At 36.6% G+C, this 12,770-nt stretch overlaps 1 protein-coding gene across 1 annotated transcript; it reads right to left on the reverse strand.

The window, feature by feature from the left end:
* Positions 1–10,653: 10,653 nt before the first annotated feature.
* On the reverse strand, positions 10,654–11,947 carry LOC143610722 (MLP-like protein 43). The gene is made up of 2 exons (XM_077085120.1): positions 11,739–11,947; positions 10,654–11,060 (listed from the first exon to the last, which is right to left on the reverse strand). The coding sequence occupies exons 1-2, from the start codon at positions 11,923–11,925 to the stop codon at positions 10,789–10,791; spliced, it is 459 nt and encodes a 152-aa protein (XP_076941235.1). The 5' UTR covers positions 11,926–11,947; the 3' UTR covers positions 10,654–10,788.
* Between the last annotated feature and the right edge of the window lie 823 nt (positions 11,948–12,770).

A 12,770-nucleotide genomic window follows, 5' to 3' on the forward strand; every position in this document is an offset into this window, starting at 1 on the left:
GTCTTCCTCTCGTATGCATTTGAGGATTGTCCATTGCTCCTCGGTATACTTCCGTTGCTGGCTGAAGTGTTGGCTAAACTTTTGTTGGAAGTCTGCCCAGTCGTAGATGTGGTTGACTGGTAGACGATCGAACCATGCTCTAGCAGCCCCAACCAGCGTCATTTGGAACATGTAACACCACGTGGGTTCCGTCCAATTGCTGACGGTTGCCCCTGCTATGAACCTGTTCAAATGATCGTCTGGATCAGATATACCGTCATATGTGCCTATGTTGGGCATTTGTTTGGCACTCTTTGGGGCGATTGCCTCAGCAATGTCCCTTGCAAATTTGGACGTTCCTGCATTTGCAACGTTTGGTCTGAACGTTTTAGAGAAGTCTCGAGGACTTCCACCTGTGCTTTTTGGTTTGAAGGCTTGTCCAAAATGCCTTTTCGGTTGGGATTCCGTTTCCTTATGCTTCCCTTTTGCCCTATGGCGAGGGTTCGCGTCGGAGTCGGATTCCTCTGAGTCATCCTCCCAGTATTCGAATTCGTCGGCCTGTTGCACGGAACGCAAGCGTTCGTTCAACTCAGCCTGGAATTCCTTTTGTCGTGCCTCCGCCCATGCCTTAACTTCATCGAGAGTTTGGCGGGGGAGTCTTCGTTTCTCAACCTGGGTATCAATGGATCCCAGTAGGCGATCATTTACTGCACTTGCCCCAGCTTTGGTAAGTGGGGTAGTGTTCGTAAAATTTACTTCGCTTGCCCCGGCTTCGGTAGCCGGGGTAGTGTTCGTAAAAACTGTGTTGCCGGTATTCCCCCTAGTAGCAGGGGTTATGGTTACCGGAATTTCTCTAACCATCTTTGTAGAAGTTTGAAAAAACTGGAGAAAAATAAAGTTCTAGCTTTATGCACGGATGGCGCCAATGAAGAAACACTAACCGGACCCCGGACAGATTACTGGTAACCTGGGGGTTGGATAGCTGTTTCCCACGAGGGGTTAGACCCTTGGAAGATGGTTCTTCTGATAACCTGCAAAACAGACACCGTGAGCTCGTCACTGAGAAGGGGGGGGGGGGGTTCCTCCTTGTGACCACCCTCCGGCGTGAGAATCAGACTAGATTGCTCTTTAAATATAAAAGTATATTAAGAGATTGCTAGAGCAGATATCAGGTATAATATGATAATGTAGTAAGATATGTTGTGTTTTGATGATCATACCATTTGGGGTATTTATAGCCGAAGGTAGGTTTCCAAAGAGGTATGGCCGGCTGCAACAGTGTTCCTATTCCACCAACAGTAGCCTACGTACGTGCCCTGCTGGTAGTTGGTGGGTAGGTAGCGGCTGATAGTGACCAGGCCTGCTGTATACTATTCCCTTTCCACCAACTGCCGGCTACGCACGTGGTATGACAGTAGTTGGTGAGTAGGCAGCGGCTTAATAGTGATACAGTACAGGAGCATGCTGCTCGCCATACTGTATCAGTGAGCTGTCGTATCCCTGATCAGATCTTTCGCCCATACCTCGTCAGGTACAGTAAAAGGTCCTTCAGTATAGACTGGCTTATTTGGGCGGGAGTATTCCCCCTCCCGCCTCTGTGCGGGATTGCTCCCGGCTTTGCTCATTCCTTCAGGTGACACTGAACGATCGAGAGCTAAGTACCTAGTGCGTGTAGCCATGCTGCGCGGGTGGCCTTCCCTCATGGCTTGTATCCGAGGCTGCGGGAACAGGCGGAGTCCTTCACCATGGGAGGCATTTCCTGCAGGACCAGCTTGCATACTGCGCGTAAGGACGTCACGTCTCTGAGCATGGTTGGTCCTGCGGATCCAGTTGGTCTCTGCGCAGACGTCCCTGTTTAAGGTGAGTCTTGCGGGTCCAACTGGGCTCTGCTGGGACCTACCTCTTCAGTAGCTCCATGTCCAGTCTATTATTCGACTTTTTGGGCTATCATCTTTATGATTTTTGTAACCAATTTTAGACGTGTTATGTGGACCAAATGTGGATGCATCATTACTTAATTGCTGCTTGATGATTGTAAGTTTCTTTTTTTGGGTTATAAAGGATGCATTGATAGAGGATGGGATGAATTTGAGGGCCATGCATGTTTATGACCACTCTTAGAGGTGGGGTGCCAACTAGGACTGTCATAACATGCCGGACACGACACGATAAAACACGATGACCTGTTGTGCTAAACACGAACATGACACGATAACTAATCGTGTCATTTTTTCCAAACACAAACACGAACCTGTTGAGTAACAGGTTAACCTGTTAAGACCTGTTAAGGAACCTGTTTAAAGACACAATGAATAATACAAGTGTAACGAAACCAAAATTTTCAAAACGAGCATAAAAGTCTTAATTAATAGATAATCCGTAACATATTTGAAACAAAAAACCATAAATCCATAACATACTTGAAACAAAAAACCATATGAGCAAAGCATAACATCCATAAAAACCATAATATTTGGTTCTGACGGGCATTAATGACATACCATTTGTAAATATGACTTTATGTTTAAGACTTTAGGAGTGTATATATATTTATTTTTTAAAATAAAAATCTACAAGGATTACTAACAGGTTAACAGGTCTTTAACCTGTTAGGACACGAATTTAAACATGTCTTAAACAGGTCAACCTGTTTAAGACATGAAACCTGTTAAGCTCAAACCCAAACCTGTTAAAACCTGTGTCGTGTCGTGTCGTGTTAACAGGTCCGTGTCATAAATTGACAGCCCTGGTGCCAACCACCCACCATTTATGGGTGCAACTACAAACATCCTTGTAATAACTGAATAACAAGATATGGCAAAAAACAAAAAAAAAACATGGTGGAAGCAATTTTTTTTATAATGTGGTGGGTAATTTGAAATGTAGGAATAAAGGCGTCTACAATACTAATGATTTGAAAAAGAAGCTCATTTTTTATTTGATAGTCCATTTTTCATTTTATGGATTATTACTAGAAACAAAAATATTAGAATTTCGTGGACCGGGTGGCTTCAAAACCCTCTTCTTTTCATGTGATTTTGTTCTTATGATGCTTGGTTAGTTTTTCTAACCATCATCTTTTTATATAAAGTTGACTGCAAAAAAAAAATACATATATATATGGCAAAGAACGAACCATAGGGTTTTCAATTAAAAAAAAAAATCCTAGAAAGGATGTTGATGTGCTAAAAGTAGTCTAATAATTATTAACTAAATTACGCTAATCTAGACACTAAGTAATACTCTAGACTCTCTAAAGCTCGACTAAACTACTAACCAATAAGTGAACCGATCGACTCTAGTAAAGCTAAGTAAGTCCGGATATCGAACCTACGAGACTCTTTAAACTATGTTTATTAGCTAATTATACTCAATTACAGACACAACTTATTTATTTATTATTTGTTTAAGGGGGTTTTTAATTAAAATACTAATTAAAAACTATTATTAAAAACTAATTAAAAAAACAAGTAAATTAAACGAAAGCACAAGTTTGTTGATTAAATCAGATGATAATGTAAAACTACCTAGGCTAGAATCCCCTAAATTTCAGTTGTTAATTACCGGGAAAATATTTAGTTATGGACTAGGATCGTAAAATAGACACTTAAAAGAAACCCGAACAAGACCCGTGACCATTCTCAAGAAGACACCTATAGGTTTCTAATAAGTTTTAACGCACACCAGTATTAAAAATCAAGTTTCCTTACTTTCACCTAATTAATTATGACTTAGTTCCTTTATAATGAAATCCTATCTTACAGCGCGAAAATTAAAGGCAATTTAATAACTTTAATTGACTCAATAGAACATAATAAATAATCAAACATAGACGGACTCCTTACGAAGAACTAAATCTAGCAAGATTAAATAATAAAGATCTATCAATAACCTAGCACCTTACAGTTATTTAGGTTAGCAGCACACTTAGGTTTATTTGATAATATTATTCCTATGATCTTATTGCAAATCAATCATAAAATAATCAAGAACACAAAGTAATTGACCTAATAGCAACCTGTCATATGACAAATAATAATCAAGGAAACTATGGAATAAAACTCATTAAACAATCCTAAACATCCGTATGCATCAATTTAATATGATTAAATCTTTTATAAAATCATAAAACCATAACGATGAATAATCCCAAGTCAAATCACAACGTCAAAGTAGGTTCATCATAAGCCTCAGTAGTTCATAAAATTTTAGCCAAGCATCTTAAATTTAAACAAAACAATCATAGAAGAATTCATGACGATAATAAAGGAAAACGAAAGAAAACAAAAGATAGAACCCGTGTTCTTCGTCTTCAAACTAGGAGCGCTTCACCGAATGATTCTTCACATTCAAAGCCTTCAAAAGTTGCAATCCTAAGCATTGGAAAACTCCAAATTCGTCTGGCTTCTTCAGGTTATGATTAGGGTTAAGTTTAGCAGTGTTTATATAGACTTTCAAGACCCATAAACTTAAAATTCTTAACAGATTCTGAAAATCTGAGCCCATAGACTTAAAATTCGTAAAAGATTCTGGAAATCTGAGCCCATAGACTTAATATTCGTAGAAGATTCTGGAAATCTGAGCCCATAGACTTAATATTCGTAGAAGATTATAGAAATATGAGCACAAAATATACAAATATGTTAGTAGTATAAAAATCTTACATAAAACCGAACAAAACTAATAAAATATTAAATAAAATATACACGAGATTTATATATATTTAGCGTTATATCAGACGTCTTTGAATATTTTTTACATTGCTTTCTCAGGACTTGACGATAGTAAGAATAAATGGAAAAAAAGTCCCCACATAATGGGGACACGGGTGAAGAGGGCCGACGACTAACCGCTATATATGTGTGTGTGTGTGTGTGGCTGTAAAGCGACAGAGAGAGAAGAATGGAAAGAAACACGCCTCACAAGAGAGACGAGCGGGTGAAAAGGGCGATGACCATTGATATGCGGCGGCAAAGCGACAAATACCAGGGACGAGGGGCGAAGATGATTGACAACCAACCAATATTTGGAGACAAAAGTGGCGAAGAGAGGTGTGAAGGGAGAGAAAAGAAGAGGACAAGAAACCTAACACTCCGATACATAAAAAATAATAAAACCCCGTAAGGTATTATGTTTTGATCAACTATTTTGCACGTCTAGCATCTTGCTAGTTTGTGTGTTACACTAATCTCGCAGTTCAAAAAGAAAATATAATTAATAACTAGCAAGATGCTAGATCAAGTAATAACATATGATCACATAGACGTTTTTAGATTAAAACGAAAAGTTGTACCTAAAACTCATCTAATTTTCCTCTATTTCTGATCTATAATAATGAACACGCCTTGGCATGCATTCTCTGATACTTCTTCCAAATGGGGGGGTCTTTGTTGTTGAGGATTATCCACCTAAGAGGGCCGGAAACAAGTCGTTTTCGCTATTGTAAATTTGTAATCACATAAAACCAGTGTGACCAATATCCCATCCTTAAATGTGACCGGCCCCTAATGGAACCACCTTATCTGGCTGACTGGCCACCAAATTCAAACACATTAAATTACAAGTGCATTAAATTGATTAAAACTTATTGTGACCTTGATATGTTATCTGGAATCAAAATTTCATATGAAACCATGATTCATAACATATACATACACCAGCTTATTAGTCATGTATCTTTTGATTTGAATCACAAGTCCTTTTGTTCCTTTTGATCGAGATTCAAGTAGTGTTGCAAAAATCCCGACTAGACACCAATTAATCTCTGATTAATCGCTAGTTACCACTTCACTGATTAATTTTTGGCTAATCGGCCAATGGTCAAATCCAACCAAAATCAGGACCAATCGGCATTTTCTGATGCGTTTTGGCAAAAATTGACGGTTTCCGGCGGATTTCGATCAAAATCAGTGGTTTCTGGTAATATTCAAGCGAAATTCCAGCCATTTTCTGGCCAAAATGTGTTTATGTATGTATAAAACTGAAAAATACATATAAAATGTGTACGTAACATTAAAGTCCGATCCGATTAATCTCGATTAATCCCGACTAATCGCTAGTCCCCACCCCACCGCCCAACTAGTGATTTTTACAACACTGGATTCAAGGTATATAAACAACAAATCAACAATATCACATGTGGAGAACGATGATAAATAGATGATAAATATACGCCCCTGCATGATATTAAAAGGAGTAATTTTACAAGCCATTTCTATAGCATACATACACAAGCAGGCATATATATCAGCCTGAACTTTATTCATTTATTCAGAAATCAAAATACACATTATTGAGAACTGCAGTTTCTTTGACATATCATCTTTGATTCGAACTATTTAGTACCGTTATGGGCATCCAAATACTTAATAAGATCAAAGGTAATCCATCTCTGCAGTTGGATAGGGCACACTTGTGTCTAGCTTCTCAAACTCAAAGGTCCATGTAGCCACCTTCCCATCACCCTTTGGTTCAACATGAAATGTGTTTGTGAAGCTTTTGTATTTTCCATCCACAAGCTCTCCTCCAATTATCTTGAGCACAATCGTGTGGTTTTCTTCGTTCACCGATTCAATTATCTGTTTCGATGTTTGTTTCTTTCCCTCTTATTTTTTTTGCATTTAGAAACATGCACACAAATTATAATTAGTCGGTATATTGCATAAGGTTTGGGAAGAAATTAAACAAGTTTTGTTATACATACCGCTAGTGAAGTGCCAGGTGATGACTGATCCAACGGCCCCTCTCTCACCCTCATGCAACTCACAGTCATGAACCTTATCAGGGGCTATTGCAACCATCTCGTGTGGTTTGTGCCTGAGGAGATCATGGAAGACATCACCGCTCTTACTGATATTTACGTAACCAATTAACTTTCCTGAAAGAGCCATCTCTTATTGATACTCTCACCAAGGGCCAAACAATTTTTAACAAGAGGTTTTGTTGAGTTCGTGGAAAATATAGGCAGACACTTATGGCTTTATATAGAGAATTTTGGCTACCATACATGAACAGCATTCGTTTGTCTTTACCAATTTACAAGTCAAAGCACTCACTTATCACTATCAAGATTTTTTTTTTTTGCATGATTAGGTGCATGGTTTGGCAAAGTCACCTTAATTATGGGTAATTTTGGCAATCTCTTATAGAATTAATAGGCAACACAATCACGTTAGGATACACCATGTTGCAGTGGCGGACCTACACATGAATATCAGGGGTAACATTAAATTTTTTTTACCTTATTTCATACAATGTAAATGAAACAAAAGTAGAAACGTGATAATAAATAAAATAAACACATGGGTGCAAATTTCCCCTCTTCAGTTTTTAAAAGCTTGCAAATCGAGTTATCACACAATTTTCTTTTACTTTATCAAATATTTCTCTTTCGATCGTACAAATTAAAGTATTGTTCAAATACTCATCATACATTCGCTTGCGCAAATCCGTATTGATAAGCTTCATTTAAGAAAAACATATTTCAACTGTTGCGGTACCAATCGGTAAAACCAGCGCTAGCTTCAATATTCGATAAACCAAAGGAAAAGTGGCGTGCTTTCGGTTTCCACCATTACACATGTAAGTTTGCACATTCCACACAATTTTGCAGATTTATCATCTTTCTTTAAAGTGTGATAGAAGTTGATACGAACATCTGAAATACACCCTCTTTTTTTCATTACTAAAATCATTCGGATACATCTCCGAAAATGTCACTATCTTAGATATGCCAAACTTAAAAAAACGAATCTCATAGATTTAAACCGGACATATTTTCTAACAAAATAGTTAAGACCTCACTGAATTTATTTACAGGCTCTTGAATTTGTATATCCAAAACCGTATTAAAAACTTCATCCTCAAAATGATGATTTTGTTGAATATGTTTCTCATTCAACACAAAAGGAAAAAAAAGGTTAATGGTTTTAATTTGCTTTGAGCTATAAACTTTGTGTGGGCTTTATTTGATTTGGACTTTTAAAAAATGATGATTCTATTGAGCCTATTTCTGTTTAAGCCTGTTTAGTTTGATTTCTCGTTCAAACAAAAGAAAAAAAGTTAATGGTTTTTATTTGTTTTGAGCTATAAACTTAGTTTGGGCTTTATTTAATTTGAACTTTCAAATTTGTTATGGAAAAACAAATCCTAGTGACTTTCGGTGAAGATGTTCAGTTGGTAGTGGAAATCCCGTCCATTATTTAGTGCATGTGTTTTACATGTTCTAAGTGGGAAAGTTTCTAAAATCAATAATATTAAGTCTTATTTAATAAAAATAATAAAAACCAAAGTAACGAAGTCTTATTAAAAAACATTATTGGAAATGAACCTTTTAAGGAATAATAATAGTAATATTAATAAAAAAACAAAAAAAAAACAATGATAATAAAATTTGTAAGTGATGACCTTAAAGTAAGGAAAAAAAACTAAAATAAATAGTATATGATAAATCTTACTATCCTTTAGTTTGTTTAAATTTTCTAAACATCTGTAGTTGATTAATTCATTTTAAATAATTTAGGGTGTCTTAATTCCTTTTAGCAGGAGGTATATAACCCCGCTGTTTGCTAATTTCTCTATTAATGACATCTTGGAGCTCATAAATTCACTATCAGGAGCCTATCTCAACAGAAGGTAGCCCAATCTATTTTGCATTCACGAGTTCGAGCATATGGAGGGCAAGAAATAACAAAACTTTCAACAGATCGGCATTACACCTTCAAGCAAAGTTGTGGAAGAAAAAAACATTGGGTTTTCTTTGGATAAAAAAACTCGGTCGAAGTCTAATTCTCTAGTATGGTAGATCGGTATAATTTGATGTATTTCATTTTTAATAATCTTTATGCACTCTTTGGTTCGGGTTAACTAGTAACTTATATAATCATTGTTGTTACAATTCTTTAATACTGAGATCCACAAAAGTAGTTGCATTAAATATTGGTTGAATTATTGGCGTCGTGATGATCTTCAGTGACATGCTCCCTATTTTCGAGCCATCATCTCTCGCTACCAAACCCAAACTCGATTAAAGTACACAAGTGCGTATAAATCGACTCAGAATTGCATCCTTGATAACTTGACACAAAATTTCATTTAAACCGAAATTCAAAAAACTTACAAGAACAAATGTATGTTTTGATTTGAATCGTAAATAGTGTTGGACTTAATCATGTTTACATTAGAAACTAGTTAAACGCATCGGTGAAGTTGGATTTGACATGCAGGGGTTGAGCTAACCCAATGTATCAACGCCGGTATATGAGTCATTTAGTTTATTTAATTTGGGTTTAAGTAGTCAGGATCACTTTAGCAATTATTGGTTAGAATTTAATTACTCGGACTTTTTTTAGGGTTTATTTATTGTTTGCGTTTAATTGCTTATGCTAACGACACTACTAGAAATCATTGCAGTTTACTACACATTTACGAAAAGTGGCGTAAAATGGCTTGTTGAAAATCATTTACTACCTTTCCTATCATCCAAATGGAGGGACACGCCTCACCCGCGTTATGGATGCTCTCAGTTTTATCTTCATTTCTACATCAAGTTTTTGGTTATTGACTTAATTTTATAATTGAGTTTATTAAATCCGTTTAATAAACAGGTTCTTAATTAACTTATTAAAAAAGATTACTCACTCGAATATTCCAATCAAGTTAAAAATATAAAATAGCAACACGACTTTGATTACATATATGCATTTTTACGAGCTTGATAATTTAATAATCTAATAATCATTGTTACAATTTTCTAGTACTGTGATCCACAAAAGCAGTTGCATTTAATATTGGCCGAATTATTGTCGTCGTATCTCAACCATCTCTATACCTGTTAGCATCTCTTAATGATTTGTCACCGCTGGACAATGCATGTTCCATATGAATTAACCATTAATGCCCTAAATGTGCAGGGGCTGCTATGAAACTAATGGAATGTGTCATACTGTCATGGGCATATGAGTCATTTAGTATCTTTAATTAGGGTTTAAGTTGTCAGGGTCAGTTTTCTAATTATTGGTTAGGGTTTATCTATTTTTATGTTTATCTTAATGGCAACACGTTATATCGTCACAAGTGCGTAACAAACTGCAGTTTGTTACGTATTTGCGACAAACATATAATGGCATAAATTAGTTCATCGAAAATCATTTAATACACATTTTCTAGCCATTTCCTAGCATTTTTGACGCGTTTTTTACATAAAAAGTTGTTATGGTTATAGTCACGAAAGGTTTAGGTTTTTGAGCATTGTATAATGGTTCGATGCTTGGTATTTGAAAATTTTACAGGTTATCAATAGGGCAAAGTCGATCAAGTTTATCAAGAACCTATGTGCTTTTCTTTAGATTTTTGTGTTTCCCGGTCGAATCCAGACCAGCTGAATACGCAACAACAATCCAAGGTCGCATTCCCAGATGGAAACAAAGGTCCCACTCACGACCCATGTAACAAGCTACACCCAAGTAAGAAGTGCAGAACGATTAGCTCATAAGGACCACCATTGTATAACCATTCATCAACGGATGTTGCTTCCCAGATTGGGTAAGCTGTAAACAAACAGCAGATTAATTACAACTATTATCAATACATATATCTCATGACAACAAGAATCCATGCATGATATCAAAAGATTATTACAAGCCATTTCTAAAGCCTACGTGCTGCGTGCACACATACAAGCAACATGTATGGCTTAACTTTATTCTTACCATCGGAGACTAAAACACACATCTTACAATAGGAAATTAAAACACACATCATGCCTGCATAACTTTGGTTCCCACAATCCATTTTTATCTTTGATTTGAACTATATAGCATTGTTATGAGCATCCAAATCCTTAACAAGATTGCAAACGTAATCCATTAGAGATGTTGGATAGGGTACACTTGTGTCCGGCTTCTCAAACTCAAAGGTCCATGCAGCCACCTTCCCATCACCCTTTGGTTCAATATGCAATATGGCTTTGAAACTCTTGTATAGCTCGTCCACGAGATCTCCGCCAATTATCTTGAACACAATCATCTGGTTTTCCTCGTTAACCGATTCGATTATCTGTTTTGATATTTTCTTCTTTCCCTCTTTTTACATGTAGAAATGCAAAACTTTAGCATTCATAAATAGGTATATAGGTTTTTATTAATCCTAACCATTGTCTTTTGGTCGCTGCCGGTCCCAACTAATGAATTGCCTACTGACGGTCCAAACTTTTAACGTATTTGTTCATAATGGTCCGCGACTAATAGAACCCTAACGCCGTTAGTTTCAGGTCACCGGAAAAACGTTTTTTTTTCCGTAAAAGTCAAATTTGTTGCCGGAAAACACTACCTGAATACCGCCACCACCACCAATTGACTCACCGCCAACCAACTACCACCACTTGAACACCATCAACCGATTCCGACGATGGTTTTAGGGTTTCTGGCGACCTCAATAATTGAGGCTTTTACTAGAAAAAAGTTCCTAAAGGTCCGATACAAAGTTACCAAGATGTTTGGGACGGAAATGTTGAGTTTTCGGGAAAAAATTTGAGTTTTCTTGCAAAAAACGTTTTTCCGGCGACCTTTAACTAATGACGTAAGTATTCTGTTAGTGGCGGATCGTTAGGAACAAATACGTTAAAAGTTGGGACCATCAGCAGCCAATTCGTTAGTTGAGACCGGTAGCGACCAAAAGACGATAGTTAGGATTAATAAAAACCAATATACCTAATAAATATCTGACACAAGATTCGAAAAAAAATGTCATTTGATACGTACCATGAGTGTAGTGCCAAGAGATGACTGATCCAACGGCCCCTCTCTCACCCTCATGTAACTCACAGTCATGAATCTTATCAGGGGCAATTGCAGCCACCTCGTGCGGTTTGTGCCTAAATAAATCATGGAAGACATCACCGTTCTTATTGACCTCCACGTAACCGATTAACTTTCCTGATAAAGCCATTCCTTAATTATTCACACAAAGGTTGCTAACAACTTTTTACCAAGATAGTGGTACTGAGTTCATGAAAGATATTGGTAGACAGATGGGTTTATATAGAAAATTATGGCTAGCAGATACCATGCATTAGAAAAATAGATTTAATACTAGGAAAATGACCAAAATGTCCATTTGACCAGTTATCTATTTAACCAGCTTTCTCCGATAATGTTCACCCACAATCTCGTTGACTCACAATCTCTTTAATTATTAGCCGACGAGATTTTCAGCCAATGTGATTCGGCCCCGCCAAGAAAGACGTCATGTCGATATTATTTTTGGAAAAATCGCTAAAGCCAACAAGATTGTTTAGGCGCATTTGATGAGATTTATCTCGTCTCTTGACAAGATTTTCTTTTGCTTCAAACGAATTGTTTTTGAACACGTGGCATAATCTGACCGGTTAAAAGTATCGTTGGCTAATATTGATCAAAAGCTGTCAACTTGACGAGATATATATAATATCCATAACTTAGCCACAAAATATTGTAATGCATTAAGTACACCAATCCGACATCTATACTGCACGACCATGCATCGTGAGTTAGCAACTTAGCTTGGAGATCATTTAGTAATTATAACCACATCTACCAGTTTCAATGCATTTATTTGTGCACAACTTTTATGATAGTGATAATCAATAGAGAATTTTTTTTTAACAATAAGTGATGGTAATAATTATGTTTTTCTTAAAATGATTTTGCTGATAATTAATCTTAATTATCAAAGAGTTAATTGCAATTTACACTTTAACACCAAAATACAGAATACGACCCCCAACTCCATTTTCTGGCAACACACCCTAACGT

This window comes from Bidens hawaiensis, unplaced genomic scaffold, assembly GCF_021521415.1.
Source record: "Bidens hawaiensis isolate Kalapana, Puna unplaced genomic scaffold, B.hawaiensis_p1.1 tig00027589_1, whole genome shotgun sequence".
Lineage (NCBI taxonomy): Eukaryota > Viridiplantae > Streptophyta > Magnoliopsida > Asterales > Asteraceae > Bidens > Bidens hawaiensis.

Bases quoted from the DNA above. Each gene is read 5' to 3' on its own strand.
- LOC143610722 (XM_077085120.1), bottom strand. From the start codon at position 11,925: ATGGCTTTATCAGGAAAGTTAATCGGTTACGTGGAGGTCAATAAGAAC. The intron at 11,061-11,738 runs GTACGTATCAAA...ACATGTAAAAAG, and splicing joins CTCTTGGCACTACACTCATG to AGGGAAAGAAGAAAATATCA.